The sequence below is a fragment of the Megascapheus bottae genome, chromosome 17 (genome assembly GCF_031878675.1).
Source record: "Megascapheus bottae isolate mThoBot1 chromosome 17, mThoBot2.hap1, whole genome shotgun sequence".
Lineage (NCBI taxonomy): Eukaryota > Metazoa > Chordata > Mammalia > Rodentia > Geomyidae > Megascapheus > Megascapheus bottae.
Window position 1 is genome coordinate 3,869,669 of NC_143525.1, and position 27,257 is coordinate 3,896,925.

Consider the following 27,257-nt stretch of genomic DNA (forward strand, 5'->3'; position numbering starts at 1 on the left):
AGACCGATGGGGGAGGGGTGGCCCACGAAGCGCCTGGGCGCCGAGCACACAGACGGCTCAGCCCCTGCATTTCCAGGATCGGCCACGAGAGGTCGCCACCATCCTGGCTGCTGCTTTCAGGTTGGGGAGAGAACAGAGCGGGCTGGGGATTTACCCCCAAGGGGCCCCGCCCCTCCCCTCCAGGGCCAGTGCAGGCAACCCGGGAGGAAAACCAGGACGCTGAAGACCAAGGCAGCTGCCCAGAATCTAGCTGTTGGTGACCGTGGTTCCACCGCCCAGGCGCAGGAGCATCTGTTGGCAGTCGTGCAGCAGCCTCCGATCGCCCAGCTTCTCGAGCGTGCGAGCAGCTTCGGCCAGCATGCCCACGCGCTGCCCAGGCGCCGACAGGAAGCCCGGAGGCAGGTAGCAGGAAGCCAGGAGCAGGGCCTCGGTGTGCTCCCGCCACGTGGGCCGGGGCTCAAGCTCCCCTGCCGCGCCTGCGCACCAGAAAGGGGGTCGCATCAGGGGCCCCGAGCTCGGCCCTGGCCTCACACCCCGTAGTGGGCATGTCCCCCAAGCCCAAGACCAGGCTTGGGACGTCCTGGCACATGGACCTCCCAGCACTCAGACTCCCCCAGGGTCAAGCCCCAAAACTGATTTCTCATTTTGCAACCAAGTCACCGAGCGCTTAGATCAGCCACACCCATCTGAGCTCTGCCCATGTGGGCAGGAAGGAGTGGCAGACCAGGATAGCAGGCTTGGCCAGTCCCCCATACTTCTATAATTATGGACATCCGCCTCCTACCTCCTTTGCCACCTGGGCCTGCCCGCCTCCTCAGACTGCGGTCCAGGAGCTGGTGTGTCCGAGCGGGGCTGGCTCCTGCCATCAGCCGGGCTGTGGCCTCATGGAGGAATACCTGAGTGGGTGGGGCCAGGAGAAGCCAAGTTCAGGCCCTGTCCCCACTCTTTCCTACACCTGCCACCTCAAGTCCCCACTGTGAGGTGAGGGGCCACTGGCACTCACCCTCCGCATGGCAGGCCGGAAGTTCTGTGCCAGACGCCTCAGGCTGCTCAGATCCCTTTGGAAGCCTCGCAGCTCCAGGGCAGAGGCCTGGGGCCCGCTGCCGGTGCCTGGGGCTGCCTGTGGTGAGGCCAGTGGCTGCTGCTGTCGCCACAGGCTAGTGCGTACCACCAGAAGCAGGTCACACAGGAACAGCTGCATGGCCTGGGGTGGCAGGCAGGGCAGGGGTCACTGGGGAGGGTCCAGCTGCAGGAGGGGCGGGGTGGGAGCCCTCGGTGCCAGGGGCCGACTCCGGGCTGCACTGCCGAGGCACTGCACCCGCTTCACACACATGCAATGCAACAGCAATGCACCGCGGGGTCGCCCGCCTCTCCAGGCCCCCACACCCACCTGAGAACAGCCAGCCCCCAAGTGGTGCCAAGCATGCTGCTCACCACACCCCTCCTCCTGGAGCACTAAAATGGAGTAATCACTCTCCCCTGGACTTAAGCCTTAGCAAAAAGCACACGGCTGGATTCCCAGGCCCAGGTGCCTTGGCCTGATTCCAAGTGACTGAGGAGCAGAAAGCTGTGACCCTGGCCCAGCCAGGCCTCCACCCCACCCCTCACCTTGTCAATGGAGCTGCTAGATGGTGCAGTGGCCAGACTGTCCCACAGGTACCCACTGGCCTTCTCACACATGGCCAGGCTGGCTGGACCAGGCTCTGTTTTCCCACGGCCCAGCAGGGCTCGGGCAGCCTTGAAGGAGTGCAGGGCAGCCTTGGGCAGGGGTCTCCTGTTGGGGGTCAGGACACACACCACAAGTCAGGCCAAGCCACAGGCTCTCCCTGGGCCCTATGCTCTGGTCCTGGATTCTCAGGGAAGAGTATGGCACCCTCTTCTGCCCAGAGCACAAGTGAGCGCAGACACCCCGGGAGGGGTGGCCTGGGGCTGGGACAGAGGATCCCACCATGCACCTACTCGGTCTCCTGCAGAGCTTGGGGCAGGTGCTCCACCAGTGGGTACAGCCGCTCGGCCGCCTCTTCATCCCGCTGCAGCCAATGGATCACCACGGCAGTCAGCGAGGCCCACCACTTAGCCACAGGGTCCGTGCCTGCGTTAGAGGGAGTCGTACGCTGACCCTCAGGCCCTGCCCTGGGGCCCTCGTAGGGACTGGGGGAGAAGTCTCAAGACTCACCGGTAGTGGCAACCATGCTGGAGCTGATGGAGAAGCTGCACGCGGGGGCCCCGGCAGCATCGGAGCAGCTGTTCAGCAGCTGCAGGTACCCGAGGGCATCTGAGAATTCCCTGGGGCAGGAGAGGACTGGCTGTGAGGACAGATGGCAGGGGAAGGGGGCCCGGGTGACGCTAGCCCTCCCCATCTGACCCCAGGACTGCTGCCTGGCTGGCAGAGGAGACCCAGTGAGGTCCAGAGGAGGTACAGCAAGTGGATGGTAGTCTAGACTCCGGCCTTGGACGTGGCTCTTCCTAGGTTCTACATGGGAGGTGTCTCGCCAGGAGAGGGGTCCTCACCTGTCCCCGTCCGCTGAGCCTGGGCTGGGGTTGGCGCTAGGGCTGGGCTGGGCCACACAGTTCAGCGCTCGCTCCAGGAGATGCTCACGGAACATCTGAGTCACCCGGGCCAGAGGGTCCACTGCAGGCAGGGAGCATCAGTTGAGTGGTGGCACTGTCCTTTCGCCTGTCACTCACCTTCCGTATCATGCCAGCTTGTGACAAGGAGCAGTCCTACCACTGCCAGGTAGAAAGCGGTGGCCAAAATGCCACCAAACCAAGCAGCGTGCTCTTACACAGGCTCCAGGAGGCCACCTGCCTGAGCCCACACCCGCCCCCCACCCTCTCCACAGTACAGGGCTACTCGTGGCCTCCAATCTAGATGGCACCTCTGAGGAACCTCAGGCCCCACCCTCCACCCAGTGGGAATGGACCAAGGTGACGGAGGGGGAGACACAAGGGACAATGTGGAAGCTGAGACACTGGTTGGGAAACAGGCACAGGAATAGGATGAGGGAAAAGGGACAGAGAGAGCACCTGGGTTCCCGGCCAAGCTGTACAGGCTCTCCCGAGGGGCACTGCGCACGGCCCAGTCCCCGTCCACGAAGAAACGGTGGCCCACAGGGTGGCAGAGCCACTGCATGGCCAGAGGCATGGAGCCACTCTGTGCTAGGCAGGCCTGGCGAGCACTACTCAGGAAGAAGCGCTGTGGGCGAGGGGAGCTGGGCTGTCACACCTGACCCCAGACAGGGGTTCCAACCCAGGCTGAGCCACCCCCTCCCTCCGCTGGGTCTGAAGCCCACCTGGTAACCAGCTGTCCCTGTCCTGTTCAGCGCCTCCTCCAGAGCTACCCGGAGAAATACAGGCAAGCCCCAGCCCCCTTCTCCCACTCACCGTCAGGAAGTGCAAGGCCCTCGGGAGGCTGGTCTTGACCCTCAAGGCAGCCGCCACATAGATCTCTGCCAGTGTCGCCATGGACACAGCGTCCCCTGCACACTCAGCCAGGTTCATGGCACTCAGTGCTAGGCTGGTGGCCGTGAGGTGCCCACCCGTGTACTTCCCTGGAAAGCAGATGGAGTATGAGGCCGGGAGGTGGCAGGACTTGGCGGAGAGGGAGCCCTTAGGTCCAGCTCTTGTCCAGTCCTACCCATGGCATGCAGCTGGTGCAGCTTGTGGTAGACGAGGGCTGCGTCTCGGGCACTGGCTCGCACATCCGCCCTCAGGGCGCAGTCCCTCTGCAGGCCCCCGGCCCGGCCTGCAAGCCATCGGCCCACCCAGAGGCGCTGCAGCAGGTGGCGGATGAGGTTCCAGAGCAGGCTGCAAGCCAGGTCCAGGTGGGAGGTGGGCAGTGGCCGACCCAGTGCCCGCAGGGCCAGCCACAGCTGCTGGGCAGCCTGGGCAAAGTCCCCCTAGGAAACAGGATTTCCCAGTAAGAACAGCAGCAATGCGGCCGGTGCCCTCTGTCTGGGCCCCCAGGCATCACAGTGGTCTAAGGTGGGGACAGAAGGAGAACAGGGGACAGATCTGGAGTGTGGGCAGAAAGCTGAGGGCAGGGACATGCCTAGCACATTCCCAACCTCGGGACTGGATACTGCCCCAGGCTCAGGCCCTTACCCGGGCCAGATCCAGGTCAGCTTGTTTTCGATGTCTCCAGAAGTGCACAGCAGGGCCCGAGTGAGGCCGTGTCACTGGTTCCCCATAGATGAAGAGAAGTGCCAAGGATACCAGTACCAGTAGCCCATTGGCCAGCCAGACCAGAGGGGGCAGCAGCCACGGCACCCAATCAGTGCCATCTGTGAACCAAGAGAAGGGCTAAAGACACAGCTCCCAGAGCTCCTTGCTCACAGCCAAGCCCCTCCCCAGATGCCTGGGCTGGCCGGACTCACCTCTGCCTTCCACCTCCAGCATGCTACGCCCAGGACCATGGTGGACGCTGGTGGCATCGGAGAGGCTTCCCAACATGGAGGCCAAAGGGTTACAAGACAGACAGAGGAAGACCAGCGCACACAGAGCCAGGCGGGAACGATCCAGCATGGCCCGGCTATGGGGGGACGAGAGCTGCTCCGGGTTCATCTGGTGAGGGGCAGAGGGTATGGAGAGATGGACAAGGCCTGTGGGCTCAGGCCTCAGTTTCCCCTTCTCGAAAAGGGAAGTCCCTTCCCGATCCAGGTGTGGGACTCGGGGGACATGCGTGGGACAGGAGAAGGGGTAACACCATGGAGCCCAACCTGGCTGTCCTCGAAGACTGGACTGTCAGGCTCGGAGTCACTGCCACTGCCACCGCTGCCACGGGACAAAGGGCTGCTCTGAGAGGGCGAGCCAGCGTCGGAGGGCGGAGGGGTCAGCGTGTCCATCACCTCGGGCTTCATGCCATCCATGGGCACATCTGTGCTTCCTCCAGTGCCACAAGTGGACACCAGATCCTTCAGCGACTCTGTAGGCAAAGTAGAAGATGGGGTGAGGGTCTGACACCCCATGCCAGGCTTAGGGCCTGGACTTGGAGATGGCTTTGTCTCTGAGGCCCAGAAAAGCTAGATCAGAGTATGTTGAGGCTAACCTGAGCCAGGGGGTGGTGGTAACAGAGAAAACGCCAGAGGAAGGGGGAGAAGGAAGTCTGGAATACTCACTGCTTTTGTGGGCAGCAGTTCGAAGACTCAGGTTCTCCTGCTTTAGTTTCTGGTTGCTGTGTTGTAAGAAGCGGATGTAGTCTATAGCCTTGCGCAAGACAGCAGATTTATTCAGCTGCAGGGAGAGGGAGGGAGGGCAGTTGGCCAGTGAGGCCCGGTGGCCCAGTTGTAAGCACTTAGCAGAGTACAAAGAGCTGCTTTGCAGCGCAGCTGTCTCAGGACCTTTAGACTTGCTGTTTCTTCTACTTGGAATATATTCCTCTACTGAAGTCCCCTAAGAGGATCAACCTACCAATGAGTGTCTGGCTACCATTTTCAGATCTCACACCCTCACCTAGCTCATCTCACCAAGTCCTTCCCTGATCACCTGACAGGCCTGCAGCCTCTACTTTCCTCCCCAGCACCATATGGCCATGTGACTACCTCTTTATCCTGCTGGATGCCCAACTTCCCTGCTAGGATATTAGGTCTTCCAGGATGGGACATTTGTGTCTCATCATCACTGAACCCTATGACTGCACCTCCTCCCTCATCAATGAGAAACCCCTTCTCTCTCATTAAAGTCAAGCACCGGGGGCTCCTGCCTGTAACCCTATTTGGGTGGCTAAAATCAAGAGGACTACAGTTTGAGACCAGCCTGGACAGAAAAGCTCATGAAACCCCTTGTTGATAGAGCTAGCTATGGTGGCATAAGCTGTTATCCTAGCTCCATGGAGGTCTGGCATGGACAGACAGCATCAGGCTCTCTCTGGGCAGGAAGAGAGACCCTGCGTCAAAAATCATCACTTCAGGTGTGGCTTAGCAGTAAGAGCTCCAGCTAAGTAAGGGCGAAGACTGGTGATTCAAACCCCTGTGCTGCAGAGCAAAAAAGTTTAACAAATAAATTGGGGTTGCCTGGGCAGGTAAGCCAGGTAAGCTACAGCTTAACTCCCTGTGAGCCTTTCTTTAGACAGTCTGTGCATCCCTGCAAGCCTCATTCCATACCTTTGCCTCAGTGCCCACGACCAGGTCCTTGAGCTCCACGATCTTGTCATTAATGGAGGAGCGGTAGCGCTTCTCGATGGCATTGTGGGCTGTGCGCTTCTCGCCACGGCTCTGGGCTGAACCTGGGGTCTTGCCGGCTGCCAGCCGGTTGATGGGCAGCTTGTCAGCATCCACGACCAGTGGCACTGTAGCCAGGATGGTGCCACCACTCACCAGGGTCTGTGGGGTTAGGCAAAGGTCATCAGATGGGTGTTCTCATGTGTAGCCCCATACCCTCTGCCCATCCGTGTCACCCACCTGCAAGGGTCCTGCCTGCACGGTGGCCCCAGGGGCCAGAGCACTGATGCCTGCTGTCTTCACGGTGGACCCTACATCCGTCTTCATGGTTGTGAGCAGCAATGAGTCCGCCTTGATGAAGTGGGGCTGCAGCAGGACCTGGAGGGAGATGGCTTAATGGTGAGCTATGTCCGAGTCAAAGCCTGCCACCTCCCAGGCACCTGACGAGGCCCCCGCACCGGAACCTGCTGGATCTGCGAGGTCACCGTGGTTGTTACAGGAGCCGCTGTGGCTGTCAGTAGCTGCGGGGAAGCTGCACCCTGGACCTGAGTATTCAGGGAGACGGGCTGGCCTCCAGGTACGGAAGCCAGTGGCAGGCCAGGGAGCGGCTGCTGGGCACTGGCTGGAAGAGTCCCTGCAGAGATAAAGCAGGGCCATGGGCCTGGGATGCCCTCACCGGCTTCCAGCCTGCCCAGCCTTGCAGGGCTCGGTCTACCTGCCTGGATGAGTCATTATCCCCGTGGATGTCCTGATACAAACATGCCAGCTTCCAGCTGGGTGGGGGGATGGTGCCACATGCTGGTCCCAGGACTAAGGGCAGGAACACTGCTGACAGCCCTGGGCTGTCTCAAGCCCCAACTCCGGAGTGAACACCCAACTCCTAAAGCTGCCACTAACACTATGGTGGGGCCGGGAATTTGGCCTAGTGGTAGAGTGCTTGCCTCGCATGCATGAAGACCTGGGTTCGATTCCTCGATACCACATATATAGGAAAAAAAAAAAAAAAAAGGCTGGAAGTGGTGCTGAGGCTCAAGCGGTAGAGCTCTAGCCTTGAGAAAGTCCAAGGACAGTGCTCAGGCCCTGAGCTCAAGCCCAGGACTGGCAAAAAAAAAAAAAAAAAGACTATGGTGGATATTCTCTGCTCCTGACAGCCTGGTCCCCCGATCCCCTCCCAGGCCCCATTCCCCACTCCTGTCACATGCCCTCCTTACCTGTGGAGAAGCTGCCAGGAGGGCTGGAGTAGCCCAACACAGGGGCAGAGTTGAACTGAGAGGGGGCGGGGGTGGAGGATGGGGCTGGGAAACTCTGGGGCAAGAGGGTCCCCGGAAGGGGCTGTGGGGTGGGAGAAGGATGCAAAATGGTTAATGGCATGGGCTCTTCTTTGATACCAGGCCCAGGGGAGAAGGGGGGTACAGATGGGTACACCTTCAATGGGGTGGGTGAAGACTGGGGAGGGGACAAGGGTGGAGATGCCGACTTAGGAGGCCCCAGCAGGGCTTCTAGTGGGGAGGTCAGAGCAGCAGGAGGCGGGGACAGGGTGCCTGGGGAGCTGGGGCCAGGGCTGCTGGAGTCTGGGCCCCCAGCCCCGCCCCCTGCATAGGGTGGATCAAATAGGCCTGGAAAGTCGTTGTCTTGATTGTTGAGGAGTTGCAGCATGTCTGCAGAAAGGAGAGGGGACTGTGTGAGTGACAGCAGAGCAGGTGGAGGCGTCCCCAGAGCAGGGCCTGTGTGCCCGCTCTCTGACTCCACAGAGCTGTGTGTGTGTGGAAGCCGAAGCCACAGGGACAGAGAGCTCCTGGATGCAGGCCCATGCCTGCTGGATGTGAAAATCCTCAGCCGCAACACACAGAAGGCTTATTTTCATGTGTCCATTCACTCACTCACTCACTCATTCATGCATGGCCGGGCACCGTTTTGACCATGAAGAACACAGATAGAAATCCCAGCCACACCAGGCATGGCAACATAACCTTGAGTCTATTTGAGATGCTGAATCCAAGAGTGCAGACCAGTCTAGAATCTCTACCACCTTGGTAGGTATTTTTCTGATAGTTCTCTGGAATTCAGAGCCTTACACTTGCTAGTAGGCACCCACTCTACCACTCGAACCATGTTTTCAGTCCAATTGATGGAGTGTAGATTTCCCCCCTCCCCAATTACTAAGCTTCATCTCCAACTCCTGTCCTATATCTTTATGTAGCACTTTTTTTCCTCCCAGTGCTGGGCTTCGAACCCAAGGTCTGTCTGTAGCATGCTAGGCAGGTTCTCTACTACTGAGCTGCAACCTCAGCTAGTGGACTGTGGTTAATTTTCATTCTAGTCTTCATGGATACACAGCTCTCACTCTACACACAAGCATATGAACACTGAACCAGGGATTCCAATGAGCTCCAGTCCTCATCCAGGAAGTGTTAAGCTCTTCCAGATGCTTCCCCACCACCCAGATACAGCCCCTACTCAAACTAGGCAGGGTTCAGAGCCCAGGGACAGACTTGTCCTGGCTCCACTTGGGCTTCAGTTGCTTGATTTGTGAAAGACAAACAGGGCCTCACACCTAGCAGGTCCAGGCCTTGGGAGGTGGACAGGGCTCAACAGTCAATTTACAGGGATAAGAGAGGTGCAGAAAAACACTGGATGGATTTAAGGGGGGCAGATGTAGGGGGAGAGGAAGGACAGGTGAAAACGTAGTCATAATTCTCAATGTACATATGTGAAAATGAAACTAGGAAAAGTTACAAGATGAGTGGAGTTAAGAGAGAATTGAGAGAAGGGTGGCAGAGATCAGGACACATGGTACTCATAAACTGACAAGGTGACTTTAAATTGCTTTTGTACAACTACTTAAAAATAGGAAGAAAGATGGGGTGTGGGGGGAGGGTAATGGGTACCAAGACATGTGAAAGGGTATCAATGTATGTGAATTAATACACCTTCTATCTGGTAAATATCATGTAACCCTTTTACTAATTACAATAAAAAAATAAAATAAAATAAAATAGGAAGAAAGGAAAGGAGGGAGGAAGGGAGGATGCAAGGAAGGAAGGAAGGAAGGAAGGAAGGAAAGAAGGAAAGAAGGGAGAAAGAGAAGGAAAGGGGGGAGGGAAAGAAAGATGAAAAGAAAGATGCCAGAAGCCAGGCACCAGTGGCTCATACTGTAATCCTAGCTACTCAGGATAAAATCTGAGGATTGTGGTTTGAAGCCAGCCCAGGCAGGAGAAGTCCAAGAGACTCTTATCTTCAATTAATCACCAAGTAGCCAGAAGTGGAGGTGTAGCTCAAGTGGCAGTATGCTAGCCTTGAGAACACACACACACACACACACAAATAATACCTAGGATCTGATCTGAGATTAAGCCCCAGAGCACACACACACACAGTGAATAAATAGCCATTGGGGTGGTGGGGTGAGTCTGAAGAGGTGGTGGGGTTTCGTGCTCAGGCCCACTTGTGAAGCCTAGGCCCTACTTTTGGCACCACTCTGGATCCTAAGAGAGGAACAGTGGACAGAGTGAACCTTTAAGGGGAGGCCAGATCAGAGCAGGATCCTCATCTATGATAGGAGGACTCAAAGGGTGCCCCATGCCAGGGGGGGGGAGGTCTGGGCCAAGATCCAGGCCCACTTTGGGGTCACTCACATAGAAGGAGCCAGCCAGGCTGGGTCCCAAGTCTTTCTAACACACCGCTCTAAAAAGGTACTGTACAGCTTGGCGCCAGTGGCCCATGGCTGTAATCCTAGCTACTTAGGAGGTTGAGATTGGAAAGATTGCAGTTCCAGGCCAGCCAGGGAAAGAAAGTTCATGAGATCCCTTCTCAAAGGAGCATCAGACTCAGTGCATGTCTGTTTTCCCAGTTAGCTGGGGAAGCCTAAAATAAGAGGATCAAGGCTCAGGTACACATTGGAGCAGAAAAGCTAGACCCTATCTCAAAATAACCAGAGCAAAGCTGGGCACTGTGGCTCACTCCTCTAATTTTACTTTCCTTAGGAGGCTAAGAAATAAGGATCTCAGTTCAAAGCCAGCCCAAGAAGGAAAATCCATTGAGACTTTAATTTTCAATTAACTAGCAAAAAGCCAAAAGTGAAGCTGTGGCTAATGTGGCAGAACACAAGTATTGAGCAAAAAAGCTGAGAGTTAGTACATGGGCCAAGCTCAAGCCTCAGTACTGACATGTGCACAAATGCACAAATATGCATACACACACAGAGCACTGGTATAAAAACCAAAGCAAAAATGGACCGGAAGCACAGATCATTGGTAGAATGTCTGCCTAGCAAGTACGAGGTGCTGAATTCAAGCACCAATACTGCCAAATAATAATAATTATTATTATTACTTTAAAAGGTACTACATAGAATATATGCTCCAGTCTACAGATAAATGAAACACCAAAATCAGGGACAGAACCATGTCCAGACCTACATGACCCCAATAACCCAAGCACTACGCACTACCGCTACATAGAGGGTTCATTTGTTCATATATCTTGGAGGCTGAAAGGGTAACCAAGTTCAAAGACAGCCATGCAAAGACCAAGAGCATGAAGTGGGATTCAAACCCAAGTGTACAAGAAGCCCAAATCTGTTGCCTCTGCTCCTTTTCCTTGCCCCACTAAGAAGCCAAGAACCAGTCTGCCGCCACCAACCCATTCCTCTGCAGAATAGCCAGAGGCTTGAGGCTGGGCCAGCTGCTGGCCACGTAGCCAACTAGTGTGACACTGTGAGCTCTGGGAACAAACCCAGGCCTTCTCAGCAGCCAAGTGGCCTCAGCACCCAGGTTCAGCCATTCACGCCCTGGTTTCCCCTCTATAAAAGCAAGTGCTACCTGGGTACCAGTGGTTCACACCTGTATCTTAGCTACTTAGGAGCCTGGGATCTGAAGACTGTGGTTAAAAGCCAACCTGGGCAGAAAAGTTCAGGAGACTCTTATCTCCAATTAATCACAAAAAGCCAGAAGTGTAGCTCAAGTAGTAGAGTCCTAGCCTTCAACAACAACAACAAAAAGTTAAGGGACAATGCTTAGGCACAGAGACACACAAATCAAGTGCTATCTGTCCTGACTCCTTCGGTCTTTCACAGATACACTCCCTCCTGTCTCAGCATCGGCCCTAGCCTGGTCACAGGCCCTCTCCCCCAGCTGGCGACTAGTATCTTGACTGGCTCAGCCCAGGGCCCTCTAACCCACTCAGGGAGGCCACCTACTAGGTCAAAGAGCTCTACAAGATCCATGAAGGCAATTCTGAGCAGACCCCAGAGCCCCCAAACACCTGGACCTAGGAGTCAGGGTTGATGTTCCTCTCACTGGGCCTCAGTTTACCCAATTTAACCCCCCCTTTTTTTTTTGGCCAGAGGCTCAGTGGAATGGAGTCTCAACATTACCAATGGACAGGGGTCCAGGCCCTAAAGTAACTGAAGGAGGGGCTTCCCTAAGTCGATGGGCCAGCAAGACCAGGTGGCAGGCCTGACCTCCCCAATAATGAAAAAGAAACACTTTGTGGATCCTTCCAGTCAATGCACGTCATACGATCACACAGCACTTTTCTTTATAACATCTCCAGACTCTCAGTCCTTTCCTTCTTGAGCGCCCTTGATGGGGGAAACTGAGCCAAGAAAGAAAAATTGCCAACCTGGACAGGCCAGGGCTCCCATCCTCTGCTTGAGGAGCCCAAGATGCTCACAAAAAGTAGACAGGACATCTGGCCCTCCACCCTTGGTTCCTCTGGACTATGCTCAGAGAGAAGCACAAGACCCGCCCCCGCCCCCCTTAAATCCAGGTTGCTGCTATCTCTCAGCAACGCCTTCCTTTGGGTTGCAGGGGGAATTAATGAGGTTAGGGGTGGTTCATCCACTTCCCCAGCGAGCGGACCCTAGCTGACACTCCGTCAGAAAGGGGTTGCCTCACCGTGCTATGTGAAAACCCAAGACTTGAGGATCCACAGCAGAGATGGAATCAGTATAATAAAGGAGGGGGGAGGTGAACCCCCTTCAAAAATTACCTTCGAATGTGCAATCCATGGCTCCGTGGTCTGTGCCCTCCGCCCCCCCACCCGGGGCGTCGAGGCTGCTGGCCCTCACCGTGGCCCCGGGACAACTTCCACCTGTCAAGGCTCCGCGGAGTTTTAAAGCCCACGGAGCTCCTCGCTGCGTCCGCTCCGCCCCTTTTCAGACCACGCCCCCAACCAGGCCCCGCCCACCACCTCCTTCCTTCCCGGGCCGCGGGCCGGGCATGGGGTGAGAGCGAGTGACCAATCAGCGGCCGCGCCGCTGCCTCACTAGGGTCCCGCCCCACCCCCGACGGCGGTGGGGCTCCGGTTTCACCTCCCGGCATAGAATGAGGCCGAGGTTACTCGCGGACGTCCGCCTTTAACCCGCTCAGCGCCAGCGTTCCCCGGGGTTACTGGCGGTCAATGCCTCATCACCAGCCCAGACTTCTCCGTTATCGCTTCCGAAGTTCGGGAAGTCCCGAGTTTAGGCAGGGAGGACCGGGCTGCGATGCTCCAACCCTCGGAGCCTTAAACTCCAAATCGCTAGCCTAGCCAACAAACTGAGCAAGCCTGGGGCAATCCAGGCCTCAGTTTACTCGCAGGAAACAATTTTATCTCTTGGCATTACATGGTAGAAGCAACAGAGATAATCTACGTGCAGCGCTTAATACAGGCTTTTGATTAAGTCCCAAAGTCTGCTATTTGGCAGTAGGATGAGATATAAAAACCTGTTCCTGGAGTAGCCCCAAGACAGGAGCAACCCATACCCTAAAGAGGGGCTGAGGGGGCCACGAGTTTGGCCTAGTGGTAGAGTGCTTGCCTAGCATGCACGAAGACCCAGGTTTGATTCCTTGGTACCACAAAGATAGAAAAAGCCAGGAGTGGTGCTGTGGCTCAAGTGGTAGAGCTCTAACCTTGAGGAAAGCCCAAGGACAGTGCCCAGGCCCTGAGTTCAAGCCCCAGGACTGGAAAAAAAAGGGAGGTGATGATAACCCAGGATCTAGATCACTTCTTAAACTGGCCTAGAGTGATGAAGAAAGCCCTACCCCAAATTATACATTCAGTGTCTCTGATGATGCCTGATAATGTGTCTGCCCCACCTCCAAGCCTCATGGTCCCCTAGCAGTCCCTGGGACAAAAGTGGGAAAGGCAAGACTGACAGGCAAGGATGACAGCCTATCTCTGAGGCTAACCAAGGTAGTTGAAGTTCATGTACACACATTTAATGGGAGTTCCTGTAGCAGCTCAGACCAAGCAGCTAAGTAGCCCAGCAAGTTCAGGAAGGACTGGCAGCTTGGGCCCCCGCCCTGCTGTTGTCTGGGAGGGACCCAGTCAGGCATGTCAGCCTGGTGGTCTCAGCAGCAGAGTGCTGGGGTCTTTGATCTCTCTCCTTTTTCCAGAGACTAGGTTGGAAAATTCAGTGGGATCTCCCTAGTAGGCACCCTGCCACTCCTTTCCAGGTTCTGCCTTCACAGACTCACAGGAGATTCCAATGACAACACAAGTCTTTACCCTCTGCCTCCCTTTCCATTCATTTCGAATTGGATGCTCACACACTCCACCAAAGCAGTGCTCAGGGAAAAGTTCCGACCTTACTCAACCAACTTAAGACAGGGAAGTCTGGACTCAAAAGACACAGAGGGCTGGAGTCCAGGCACAGATCTGTCAAAAGCTGACCTTCCCAACTTGGCCTTTTGATACTTGGTTATTGTGTCAGAGCCTGAGTGTGGCGATCAACAGACAGATGTTCCTCTGAGACTTGTAGGACCAGGGCCACCAGGGACAGGGTAAGGCCCTGCCTCCTGCCTTTCCTGCCCCTCCCCCCCCTTTTTTGCCATTTTATTTCTCCCATCTCTATGTATGGCTCCTATCTCATCTGGACTGAGGAGATGGGAGGGAAAGGACAGTTACTCACTGGCACCTCTGTTCCTGGGTAGTGGGACTTAGGAGGCTTCTGAGGGAAGCCAAGCATGGAAGGTAAGCTTTCAAACATAGGCCAGCCTAAGCTGCAGGATGAGGGGAGGGCATGGTGCTTCTGGACACCTAATGGCTCATGGAGGTGCTGCTCCATCCTTGAATGCACCCTCCCGGCACTCTCCTCGAGAGCTGGAACTGCTGTCCCATTCCTGCAGATGCTGGTGGCCGGGATGAAGACTTTCAAAGCCATACAGCTTAGCAGAGGGATACAGCCAGGGCCCCCCACTTACTTTGGGTCACCCCCCTTCCAGACTGGATCTGGGAGAGCAAGTTTCTATAGCACCCACCACTCAACAAGCAACTGGGAGGGTCTACAATTAGAAACTCAGGTAGTGAACTGTCCGATACGCGTTGTACTCAAGTACAAGTAAAAATAATGAATAGGGGGTGGACTGGGGTGAGGGAAGACAGGCACACAGGGCAACCAACTCCGCATGTCTTCACACTGTGGAGTTGCAGGAGCCCAGCTCTGACCACCACAGAAGCCTACAACCTGTCCGACTCATACAAGGCCTTGAACCCTGAACAAATCCTCAGTCTGCATGCCTCCTAGGAGAGTGAGCTCATTGCCTGTCACATGACATGTTCCATGAAGTCTGCAATACACTCCCTACCAGTACCTTCTGGGTGTCAGAGGAGAAAGGCACGATGATGAGCACCTAGAAAGCAGGACAGGCTAAAGAGAGGCGAGGGGCCTATGTAAATGGGGTGTTCAGTGTGGGCCTGTCTTGAGGAGGTGACATCTGTGGAGAGACCCGAGTGAAATAGAGCCAAAAGAGAAGAAAAAGCAAGTGCAAAGATCCTGAGGTGGGTGCAAGCCTGGTGCAATGGTAGGACAGGAGGAAACCCCAGTGGCTACAGCAGGAGAGAAGGGGTGGTCAGGCTCCAGGCTTCCAAGGTAGGACTTCAACACAGGTTTGTCTGAGCCATAGACACTGCTGTAAACGATCCAGAGCAATGTAGACCAAAATGTGATAAAGAGTACTGAGAGGTGGTGTGTGGCGCCAACTCCCTAAAGAGGCCATGGAGCAGTGGCCTTGGAATAATCCTGGAGTGAGGCTGCGGAATAGGGGAACAGAACGGAAAGGTGTTTATCTACCCCTTCAGATCCCAGCTCACACCCAGCCCCCAGCCCCTCCTTGATCCTCCTGAGAACTGAGAACTGGAGCCAGCAGTGCTCCCGACCTCAGCTAGTCATGTATGCCACAGAGGCACAGGCTGCCCTTTGTGTGCTTGCGGCTGCCTGCCCCAAGGGAGCAAGTGAGTTTGGCTCTTCCAAGTAGGGGATGGGCCAGTGGCTGGGGCCCCTGGGTGCACCCTTTCTACGGCTGAGGAAACGAAGGTCCAGAGCCACAGCTGCCAAGTGGACCATTGGGGACTCAAACCCAGCTCTGCAGGTTGTGCAGCAGCCAGCCTTCCGCACTGTCAAAGCTCCGTGTGTGCAGAGTGCTAGTACAGACAACAGGCTGCTCAGTGACTCAGCAGGGGTACCACCAAGGGGCACCACCCAGGGATGAGGGGGCCCTCAAAGCAAGACCTGAGCCTGGCTCAGTCAGGGACACAGTGGGGACTACCTCATAGGTGCGAGGATGGCAGTCACGTGAGCTGTGGGTCCCGTCGTCCACACCAACAGGGCTCCCGCACAGCCTCTCTGCCGGCCTGCTTTCTGCTACCTAATGCCATGGGAAGCTGCTCCTTCTACCCCGCTCCTCCCCGCTACTGTCCTGTGGCCACTTCCCCAATTCCTATTCTTTCCCCTCAAACTTTCAGATCTTCCATGGTCTAGGCCAGTCCTGCAGCAGATCCTAGGATGCTGGCCTTACGTCCCCATTCCTGAAGGGTAGTTCCACACGCTCCTTTTCTGGCTCTTCCTAGTGCTCCAGCACCCTTGCTTAATGGCTCTGAACACAATCTGAGACACACAGGCTCTAAAGCAAGATAGGAGCAGCACCATGGCCACCAGCTGGATGGGATGGGGGAGGGGCGGGAATGGGAGGGGGGTCCCTGACACATATTGATAATTTTTATGGGGAAGAAAAACCCTGTACCAGTACAGTGGCAATTTGGGACAGGCGAGGTCTCCTGCCACTGCTCAACAGTTACTTGGCTAAACAGCAGTTATGTGTCTTTCTTCCTATAAATTACATTTTTTTTTCTCCCTTTTGAATTGTTTTAATTCTGGAGTGAAGGCAGCGTGCTGTGTTAGTGCCAGCAGGCTGTCTGGAGAAGATAAACCCTTAATGTGGGCCGGGAGTTTGATCTAGTGGTAGAGTGCTCGCCTCGCATGCATGAAGACCCGGATTTGATTCATCAGTACCATATACACAGAAAAAGCCAGAAATGGTGCTGTGGCTCAAGTGGTAGAGCGCTAGCCTTGAGAAAGAACAAGGACAGTGCTCAGGCTCTGAGTTCTAGCCCCAGGACTGGCAAAAAACAAAACCCTTTACAGCCTATCTCCTCCACATTGCCTGCATTGGCTTTTATTGTTGCTGGTAGTTTGCTTTTGTTTCATTTTCCTTCTTTCCTTCCTTCCTTTTTGTCTTTCTTTCTTTGTTTCTCTGTATGTGTGTGCCAGTACTGGCACTTGAATACAGGGCCAGAGCTCTATCCCTGAGCTTTTTTTTTTTTTTTTTTTTTTTTCCAGTCCTGGGCTTGAGCTCAGGACCTGAGCACTGTCCTTGGACTTTCTCAAGGCTAGAGCTCTACCACTGGAGCCACAGCACCACTTCTGGCTTTTTTCTATGTATGTGGTACCGAGGAATCGAACCCGGGTCTTCATGCATGCTAGGCAAGCACTTTAACCACTAGGCCAAACTCCCGGCCCCTGAGCTTTTTTTTTTTTTTCTCTGAAGGCTAGTGCTCCTTCACTTGAGCCACACCTCCACTTCTGGCTTTTTGATAGTTTATTGGAGATAAGAGTCTCATCTTCAGACATCAGTCAACTGAGTACCTACGATTACAGGTATGATCCTCTAGCACCTGGTAGTGCTAAGCTTTGAACTCAGGGCCTCAGGTTCTTGCTCAGCTTTTTACTCATCATGGCTGACATGTGAAGTAGTAGACTTGGGCAATGCCTCTAATCTAGCTTTGCTTGCTAGTTAATGGCAGTGGAGTCTAGCAGATTTCTTTTTTACCCAGGCTGGCCTTAAAACCATAATCTTTCAGACCTCTGCCTCCTGAATAGCAACGATTGTAGGTATAAGCCACTAATAATGCCTGGCAGTTTTGGTTTTCTGAGACAGAGCCTTGTTATGAAGCCAGTCTTGCCTGGAACTCTCCATCCTCCTGGCTCTGCCTCGCCAGAGGTGGGTCACAGGTGTGTGCCACTGTGTCTGAGATCCCTGTCATCTTACTGGACAAGGTGCTTGTTCCTGGAGTGGGATAGGGGACTCTTCCCATGCCTCATCTATCATGCAGAAAGCCAGAACCACCACACAGTAGATGTTCAGAACTTGGAACAATAGCCTGGAACATTCTGGAACTTCCTGTACAGGCTCTTTGGATAATAACAAACTAAACACATTTGATGCAGGTACTGGCTGAGTGCTCTGAATGGTGATGTAATGGGGCTGGCGGGAGGCCTACCAGGTGCCACTCACTGCTTAGCTGATGACCTCGATTAGCTCTGCCATTCCCCACAGCTCCAAGGAACTGGTTCCAAGTACACTGGTTCCAGTCATTTGGTAAGAACCTAGAGGTCAAGAGGTTAAGCCACTTGTCCAAGGCCACACAGCAGGGCTGGATAAAAAGGCTGCTGAGGGTGTGGGGGGGGGGGGACAGCCCTCCAGCTGCAGGGAACACAAGCTCTGGAACCCTGAGTAGCCTAGAGGTACCAGACTTGCTGAGAGATTGCAGGGGGCAAGGTTGACATTCAGTCAGGGTAGGTCTGTCCAGGCTCCACCTCAACTTTCACAAGCGCCTAACTCCAACAGGCTCCTCATCTAAGCCTCCCTTCTACCTGGTCTGGCCAGGAGCCCCTGAATCTGTTTAGGAGTTCCCTGTGGCTACTTCATGGGATGGCGGGTGGTAGGTCTCACAGGATGTGAAGCCCAGGGTCAAAGGGCACATTCAGGCTGGGGTGGGGGGTTGGGGGTGCAGCATCGTGGGGGAGCACTCTCCTCACATGCAAAAGTCCCTGGGGACCAATGGCAGAAGAAGCCAGTGCAGTGATTCAACCTGAGATACACTTATCAGCAGGCAAAGTCCTGATCGCAGACCTCAGGCTGGCAGTGCAGTTTGGAACTTGCTGGGGTCACACAGGGTACTGTCCAGCTAAGTGACTGTGGGGCGGTAACAAGCTCCCAGCCATGGGCCTCCCTGGATCCACTCCCAGAACCTTCTGGTCTGATCCTCACCCCTGTCACCTGCATGATTTTCAGCAGAGGCTTCCCCCACCCACACTCTCTTCTCCCACCCTCCCCTCTCCCTGCAGTTCAAGGCACTTTTCCTGGGAGTATCCATACTTTGTGAGAAAAGAAAAGAAAAAAAACCAGAAAGTCTTTCTGCTGCCTGAAGTCAGGTGGACTGGATACTACACAAGGAAGGAGAAAGACCTGACTCTCTCTAGGCTCAACTCCTAAGGGGCTCTAGATATGAAGTTCAAGCCAAAAGAGCACCCAATTAGGACAGGCTGCTCCTGAGAGGTGGTTCTGGATGGATGGCGATGTCACAGGAGGGACTGGCTTGGTGAACCTTGCAGACATTGAATACCATACTGAGACAAGGTTACTTTATTTGGGAGGTGGGGCACTGGAGAAGCCACAGATCATTGGGGACCTGAGAGTTACAGGCTGGGAGCTGAACAGTCTCCAGTCTAGACCTGTTTTCTAAGGAGGGCCTGTGCTTGTGGGACTGGGGAGATAACTGAAAGGTGGCAGAGCAGGTCCCAGAACACAAGCCACACACAGGCAGGCTACAGGCAGAACCAAGGTAGGGCTGGCCATGTAGGAATGGGGCATGTAGGCCATCAGGATGGGGCAAAGTGGGTTCAGTGTGGCTGGCCATGGAGAAGGTGAGGCAAAACCCAGGAGGGCTTCTAGGAAGTCACGCTGAACCAGAGCTCAACAGACATCTATGGCTGACAGGCAGAGCAGACAAAGTAACCTGGACATTTCCAGCTCCTCAGAGCCGGAGCCATGACCCTGTGGCTAGGCCAACCCACGGGAGACACCTAAGTCCCCTTCCTTCCCCACAGTAAGAATTCTGTCCCAGGGCCTCTTCTGCACTTACCAACTTGTACAAGATCTGCTAGATTAATCCTCAGTGGGAAGCTTAACAGTAATTCCTAGCACATGTACAGAGCTGTCCCCAAATTCCTTCTCCACAGCCCTCCAGACAAAGAAGGAAGGAGGCAGAGGTCAAGCTCATCACCAGGACTTAAGCCCAAGAAGCACTTGCCCAGCAGAGGGTCACCACAGGAACAGGATAGGAGGTGGCAGCCCCACCCCCAAGTCCATTCATGTGACAGAGGGTTTGGCCAAGGCAGGCAGCTGGTGGGGCTCAAGGCCCTGGCTGGCTCCCAGTACCAGTTTCCAGTCTCATGACAGGGATGGGAGGGGCAGGCAGCTATACAACTGACCCTTTTCTGACCTTTCCACAGACCTCCAACATAGTCCCACAGGCAACTGCCTCCCTCAAGCCACCACCCCCAGTGTCAGGAGCCCATGGATTAGGAGCTCATGAGCAAAGAACATAAGCTGTAGAGCTCACAGCCATGTTATAGCTGTGTACCACAGGCAAATCACTTACCCTCTCTGTTCCTCAAGACCTATGGAGATCAGAAAGTTACGGAAGTGGAGTTGTTGGGAAAATTCACTGGGATCATCAACACAGTGCCTGGCACATGATTAAGTGTTCTGTTGGGGTTCTCTATGTGAGAATCCTCTACCACACTCATCAGACAGAACTTCTAACACAGCTCAACACAGTGCTCTGCTGCTAAAACTCCTCTCCTCCCTGGTACTGGAGCCCTGCCTCGATGCCTCACAGGGCTTTCAGAGAACCTTGAATCTAAACCCACCCAGCAGCTCTCCAACCACAGCCTCCTCCTATGAAAAGCAATGAGGACCTGGGCACAGAGGTGCCTTGGGGTATCCACTATTGTCTGGTTTAAGAATTGACACTACCTGCTCTCCATCGACAGGGGATCAAGAGCACAAATGAGGGAACTGGATTGTTGTCTGACTATAGACATGGACACACAGATTGCAATGGATCCTATTCAATTCACAAATGACATAAGGGATGTGGTGGTACGGGCCTGTAATCCAAGAACTCATGAGGATGAAACAAGAGAATCCTGAGTCTGAAGCTATTCTTGAACACATGGAGTTCAAGGCCAGTTTCAGCAATTTAGCCAGCCCATTTCAAAATAAAATGTTAATGAAAAAGGGATGATGCAACTCCGTGGTAAAGTATTTGCCTGGCAAGTGTAAGGCCCTGGGTACAGGAGTAGAAAAGGAGTGGAGAGGAGCTGTGAATAGGAATGAGGGCTCTTGGTGGAGTAAAGTGCTCTACCACTGCCGATGAACACACAACCTGGTAGATTTACCAGAAAGCACTGAATGGTACCCTTACGATGGTAAATCAAATACTATTCAACTTTTTTTTTGTTCAGTTCTGAGGATAAAACCTGAGATCAAACACATGCGACACAAATCTTTTACCACTGAGATATATCACCAGTCCCCCACTTTTATACTCTTTGGTATGAAAGTATTATTAAATTGTATTATGTGTTAAATTATATCACACATGGTGGCACCTATGGGACTGGGATACGGATTGCTGAGCCAGGAGTGCAGGGCCAGTGCTCTCCCTTCAAAAAAAAAAAAAAATAGCATGAGGAAATGGCCATCTCTCTCTCTCTCACACACACACACACACACACACACACACACACACATACGCACACTCCTAGACATGCAGAGAAAATAATCTCTCGTATTATTATGAATTTATCTCTGGGTGATGGGTTTAATAGAGATTTTCCTCTTTTTTTTTAACCAGTCCTAGGGCTTGAACTCAGGGCCTGAGCAGTCCTTGGGCTTTCTCAAGGCTAGCACTCTGCCACTTGAGCCACAGCACCATTTCTGGCTTTTTCTATGTGTGTGATACCGAGGAATCAAACCAGGGTCTTTGTGCATGCTAGGGAAGCACTCTACCACTAGGCCAAACTCCTGGCCCAGATTTTCTTTTTTTTAATCAAATGCATTTTCAAATTTTTCTACACTACAATGAACAAACAATGTATAATTGGGGAAAAGACCAAAAAGTTTGAATTTTAAAAAGTATGAGGGGCTAGGAGTTTGGCCTAGTAGTAGAGTGCTTGCCTAGCATGCACAAAGACCCAGGTTCAATTCTTCAGTACCACATACATAGAAAAAAGCCAGAAGTGGTGCTGAGGCTCAAGTGGTAGAGTACTAGCCTTGAGAAAGCCCAAGGACAGTGCTCAGGCCCTGAGCTCAAGCACAGGACTGGCATGCACACACACACACACACACACACACAAAGTTTGAGAAATCCTCCTGTTGGATGAGTAAACCTGATCCCCTATACACCCTGCAAACAGGCTAGCTATTTGAGGACCCTGGTGGTCTGCCCCCTCCCTGACTTACTGGAGTTAATTTCATCTGGCTCCTGTGTGCCTCCTACAACAAAGATTCCATCCTCCAGTTAACAAGAAAGGTCCCCAGATCTTTCACTTCAGGGGCTGAGTTGAATTGTGTAAGATGGCAAACAAAAGGAGGAGTGCCAAGTTCAAGTTCAGAATGCAAGTCCACCTCTTCCTGGCTGGCCTGCCATCCTCTTCTCATCCTGCACCACTGACCCGGGCTGTGGAGTCAGTGGGGGTAGAATATGGGTGACTGGGATATGTCTCTGCTAACACCAGAACGGCCACAGGTTCCAGGTTATGAGAGTCCCAGCAGCTTGGTGCTGAGCTCTCAGCCTAGTTTCCCCATCAACCAGTGCAACTGAGCCAGTATTGCTAAAATGGAGCAACAATGGTGAAGGTAATTTTGTGGAGGGACTCTACCCCAACTAGAAAACAGAAGCAAATTACTTTATAGCAAATCCCTTCTGGGTATAACAACCAGAGTAAGTTGTGGCTCAGGGATATATCACTCGCCTCGAATGTCTGAGCTTCCATGCAATCAATCAATAAAAGCTCTGTTCCAGTTCCTCTTGCCCACAGGCTGGGCAACGCTAGCCTTCCCAGCCTCATCTCCTTTGCCTTCCATTAACTCCTTGAAATTAGTTTTCCCCAATGGTTCCTGAGCTCCTTCTCGGATGTTAGCTCCAGTCCACCCAGAGCAACTCCCCCACCCCACCGCCCCCGACGTCTCTACCAAAGTAGCCATTTCCCTGCCCCAGGCTTAAGGTGCAAGTGACATCCATTCACGGGTTTCCTTGGAGATTTTTGTATTCCCGAGCCTAGAAGAGGGCCAGGTCTGTCTGTGGATCCACGGTGAGTTATGATGGAGCCTGATATTCAGTAGATGCTCAATAAAGGTGTTCATGAACGATATCCGTCGCAGGGAGAGAGGGACAGCAACAGCGCGGTGCGCACGCGCGCAAGAGCTGCCGGGCTGCGCTGAACTTTCCGGCCCGAGGGAATGACCGACAGTAACCCCGCTGACGTCACGGAGGGGCGGGTCCGAGACGACGCCCCGGTCTCCAGCCGCAGCCGCAGCCACCACAGGGCTGGGACACACCGGCTGCGCGGGACCGAGCCTGCGACGCCGAGAGACGCACGTGCCCCGGCCCGGAAGCGCCCAAAGACCCCCGCGAGGTACAGACCGTGAGCCGAGGGCGCCAGAGCCCGCGTGGGTGCCGAGAGGTCCACATCGCCCAGCCCAGAGGCTCCAGGGAGCCCGGCGCTCCACGGAGCCCCGCACAGGTCACGAGACAAAGGCGGGCGCGGATGCCGTCCGCTCACCCCCGCTCACCCGCAGCCCAACCGGCCCCGACACACCTTCGATGTCGGTCAGCAACGCCGCGTCCAGCTCGCTGGGCTCGGCCAGCGCCTGCTCCAGGGCCGCCTCGCAAAAGGGCAGCTCGTCCATGGCGCCGGGCCCTTGGCCGCACCGGTCCTTCCCAGGAGCGCCGCGGTCCCGGCCGGCTGCTACCGCCGCCTCCGCCTCCTGGCGGGCTCGCGTCCGGCCCGGCCTCCGAGCTGGCCTGGCGCCCTCGAAAAGTTCCTCGGAAACTGGATTCCCGCGGCAGCCGCTCGCGAGGAGGACGGGGCGGGGCGGGGCGGAGCCTGCCTGGAGACCCCGCCCCCGGGGTGGACGATACGCCCCACCTGAGAGGGCTGGGGACCCCCCCCCCCTGCCTCCTGCTCCCCCGGGACGGGACCGTGATCCTGCCTGTTGTTAGTTTCACCCAGTCTTAAGCCCGGTGGACTCTGACTTGGGCAGCACACGGCCCCTCCAGGTCTCAGTTTCTCCAGCACGGTGCAAGAAGTTGAGCCAGGATTGAGTGCAGTCCATTCTCTGGACTGAGGGGAAGTGGGCGCTAACAAACCTCACTTCCTCGATGTTTGCTCTTGTAGAATCAGACCGACCCGGGTCCTAGTTACAGCTCTCCCAAGCCTGCTGCTGTGTGACCAGTTACATCACTATTCTGTGACTCTTTTTTTTTAGCTGTAACTAGGGCCAAAGGCCCCCCCCCCCCCCCAGCCAGGCCGCGGAGATGTTAAGGACAACGCAGAATAGAAGGGCAAACTACCGGTAGATGAGCCAGTCCTCCCTGCATTGCATCAGGAAGACTGGCCTCCTGTGGAGGGGAGTGGCCCAAGCTGGGGCTGTTTTACCAGAGGCTGAAATTTCCCATTCTGTCTTAATCTGCCAAACCCAGCTCTGGGGACAGAAGAGGGGCTAGCCGGCCTGTCCAGCTCCAAAAGGAGGAAGCTGGTTCCCAGGAAGTCCTAGAGAAGTATTGACCTGCTCAAGGTCACACAGCTTCTCAGGGATGGGACCTCAAGGAAAAGGCTGTGTTTTGGACCTGAGCCAGGAGGCCTTGGGTAGACTAGGGAGCAAAGCACTCCAAGAGAGAGCAAACAGCGTGGCAGAACAGAGGGCTGGAAAGTCACCTGGGGCTCTGAAGTTAGGGGGTGGGAAAGGAATGAAAGAATATGGCATTCTGAGGTGAGTTGAAATAAACTGAATTGAATTCAAGATATCTGACAGACTGACCTCAGAGGTCTACAGCAAAGAAAGGAAAGGACTTGGTAGTGGAAGCAGGCAAGGAGACTCAGCAGGAGGTCTGGACCCCAGGCCTTAATGATCAGATTATCCAGAAGGCTGCCTTACTCAGGCTCCAGCTATAGCTTGTCTGACCACACCCTCAGATGGAGTAAAATTAGTGTGCTTTGGAAAGACATGGAGCCTGGGCATGAGAGGCCACACAGAAGAGTCCCCTGAGGCCAGCCTGGACCTGCAGTTTTTCTTTGTTTCCTCTCCCAGAAGTGGCTGCTGTGGAAAATTACCCCATGGCCAGAAGCTCAAAACCACATCACCACACACACACACACACACAGAGCAATCTTGGGGGGGGGGGGAGGTCAGCTCCAAACCACATCTATCCTACATTCAGCCCTACTGCAGGGCTGAGGAACAAGGGAAGCAAAACTGTCTTAGCTGCCTCCAATACCCCAGCACCCTGAAGAGACCTAAGAGGCCTCAGGAATTCGATTTGCCTGAAAATTCAAATAGCCCTTCTTCTCCAGGAGAGAAGTGGAGAGGAGTGACTGCTTAGTAAAGTCTGAAGACCACTTTCTTCAGGGGTCTTTGCTTGCTTTTGGTGTGACCTAGAATCACATATTAGAGTTGTTATTCTGCAGAAGCTGGTAGACAACAGATCAGCTTTACTGTCCTCAAACATATATAGAGAGTGTAGCTCAATAAATATGCACTCTACTACAGGATTTAGGAGGGAGGGAAGATAAAGTCAAGTCAACAGAAAACCTGTTATCCAGACCAGAAAAGCATCTTTAAACTGAAGTTTGAAGCCCCCTGTGGAACATTGGGGGTTGATGGGGAGGGGAATCATCTGCCACCAGAACAAATCTTTGCTCCCTATCCTGGGTTACCAGGGCAATCATCAAGGTGGGGAAAGCCAAGCCAGGGCCTACAGTTCTTTACGGGAATCAGTTTAGTGGTTTCTGCCCCTCAAAGGTGCTAAGACCACCAAATGAGTCCCCTCTGACTGGGGAGTCCCATGGGGATGCAAGGAGCAAAGACCACTGTGCCGGAGGCACCAATCACTATCCTGGTGTGCCTGGGGGGGCGGGGTCCCAGCTTGCCCTTTCGTAACCCCAGGGGACTGGATAGGCACTGTTTACCATCAATATGAGCGCTCTGTGGCATGCCAAGTACGCTTAACGTGATTAACTCATCCGCCCCTCCCAACAGTCTTTCGAGGACATGGCAGCTTCCACCCCAATTCACAGATGAGGAAACTGAGGCAGAGGGGATGAAGAGACCTGCCTAGTACCACCCCCCAGCAGCTGCCCCTGATTTTGCCAGGGTCTGAGACGGTGCAGAACCCCACATTCTAGGCGCGGGCGGGGCCCTCGGCAGAGGAGACCAGGGAGTCAGGGCACCCAGCCAGGCAGGCCCCGCCCTCGGGGCCGCCTCAGCCAATGGGCGTCCGGCCCGGAATGGGGTGACGCCGCGTCAGCGCGCGGCTCCTGGGAGCTGGGCCCTGGGTCACGTGCGCGCCGCCTGGTGGACCGGGGCGGGGGGGGGGGGCGGCGGGGGGCGGGGCCCTGGGCCCGGCCGGCCAGGTGCGCGGCTCGTGCACCGCGGCGGGTGGACTCCGGGTGGTGCGGCCGGCCGCCCCTCCTGGGGAGGCGCCCGGAGCCCACTGAGAGACCCGACCCCCTGCCCGGCGACCTGGGCCGGCCGACCCGGTGGGCTCACTCTAGCTGGCTTCTGCTGTGGACGGCCCAGCTGGGTTCTAGCTAGACCTCTCTGCTAGAAACCCACCCAGCATGGCACCTCAGGCTCCCTCCGGGGCGCAGTGATGCCTTCTCCTCCCAAGAGCCGGTCTAGACACACAGTGAGGAGAGCAGGCTGACAGCAGGAGGGGCTGCTCGGTGGAGTCACAGAGGGACGTGGGCCCAGCCCTTTCCGCTCCCCGCCACCCCCCACCCCCTCTGGACAGCCATCCTCTGACTGCTCCAGAGCCAAATCCAGTCCTAAAACTGAGGTCCGAGTACCCCAAACCTCCACCCCAAGCCTGGAGAGACAGGGATTAGTGGAAGGGAACACATTTATTCCAGACTAGCCATGAAGGACACAAAAAAGGATTTACATTTCCTGAGGCCATTGAATCCACATCCTGTCAATACAGAGAAAAACTAGGCAGGATGGGGGTGTTACAAGTGTAACCTGACGTCTGGGTTTTATAACCAGAGATTTAACAGGTAGCAGCCTTTGGGTTGAGGTTTCTCACGAGAATTGGCAGTACTGGGTGGGGGGGGGCCTGCACTGCTAGGCAAGTGTTCTACCATTTGACTCATTCATCCACCTGCCATCCAGTGGCTGGAATGCTGGCAAAGGGATTAGGGGGAAAAGTAAGGGAGGGGGAGCAAGAGACAGTTCTGAATGAACCTCCATAGGTTATGACTTCAAGCAAATTTCACCCCAATGCTGGATTTCTGGGTTTTGTTGAAGAATGGGACCATGGGGGAAGGCTGGGCGTAGAAGTGGGTTGGCTCCTAATGTAGCCAGAGCTGAGAGCTGCTTCCTTCAGTCCTGTCATTCCTTCCTGTCGCCACCGCCCACTTGACTCTTCTGGACATGGATGGAATGAGGCGGCTTCCATGGGCACTGGGTTTATCACCTGCAATCCCTTTTCACAGATAAAGACCAGAGGGTAGCAGGGACCCTGGGCACCACAAGTGGGGAGATTGTTCCCAAAGTAGGTGACAGGGACAGGAGGTGGTCTTAGAAACACCCACGGATTGACTCCCCAGTGCTGAGAACAGAGGTATGGCTTCTTGGGTTTCCTGAGTAGATTCTTCCATGGTCACTCAAAAGCACCTCAAGGCCCCCAAGTCCTTTAGTTATGTTTCATCATTGTCTCTAGAGCCACTTTTTTTTTTTTTAAAGGAAAGAAAAAGGAAGTACTAGGATC

The 27,257-nt window shown here is 54.8% G+C and overlaps 1 protein-coding gene across 3 annotated transcripts; it reads right to left on the minus strand.

The window, feature by feature from the left end:
- Positions 1-157: 157 nt before the first annotated feature.
- Positions 158-23,305, minus strand: Srebf1 (sterol regulatory element binding transcription factor 1). 3 transcript variants are annotated; one of them, XM_090349405.1, is made up of 21 exons: positions 23,075-23,305; positions 21,702-21,721; positions 12,150-12,214; positions 7,370-7,816; positions 6,617-6,792; positions 6,399-6,536; positions 6,102-6,320; positions 5,118-5,232; positions 4,719-4,924; positions 4,377-4,563; positions 4,105-4,283; positions 3,638-3,899; positions 3,385-3,551; positions 3,028-3,196; positions 2,512-2,632; positions 2,177-2,286; positions 1,960-2,092; positions 1,609-1,774; positions 1,004-1,204; positions 785-896; positions 158-476 (listed from the first exon to the last, which is right to left on the minus strand). In XM_090349405.1, the coding sequence occupies exons 1-21, from the start codon at positions 23,177-23,179 to the stop codon at positions 247-249; spliced, it is 3,528 nt and encodes a 1,175-aa protein (XP_090205531.1). In that variant the 5' UTR covers positions 23,180-23,305; the 3' UTR covers positions 158-246. The 3 variants fall into 3 exon arrangements, with proteins under 3 accessions (XP_090205531.1, XP_090205529.1, XP_090205530.1); XM_090349403.1 differs by lacking the exons at positions 12,150-12,214; positions 21,702-21,721 and having other exon boundaries at positions 23,089-23,305; XM_090349404.1 differs by lacking the exons at positions 21,702-21,721; positions 23,075-23,305 and having other exon boundaries at positions 12,150-12,254.
- Between the last annotated feature and the right edge of the window lie 3,952 nt (positions 23,306-27,257).

Bases quoted from the DNA above. Each gene is read 5' to 3' on its own strand.
- Srebf1 (XM_090349405.1), bottom strand. From the start codon at position 23,179: ATGGACGAGCTGCCCTTTTGCGAGGCGGCCCTGGAGCAGGCGCTGGCC. The intron at 6,793-7,369 runs GTAAGGAGGGCA...TTATCTCTGCAG, and splicing joins TCCTGGCAGCTTCTCCACAG to GGACTCTTCCAGCCAGTGCC. The intron at 3,197-3,384 runs GTGAGTGGGAGA...CCTCGCCCACAG, and splicing joins GGGCCTTGCACTTCCTGACG to CGCTTCTTCCTGAGTAGTGC.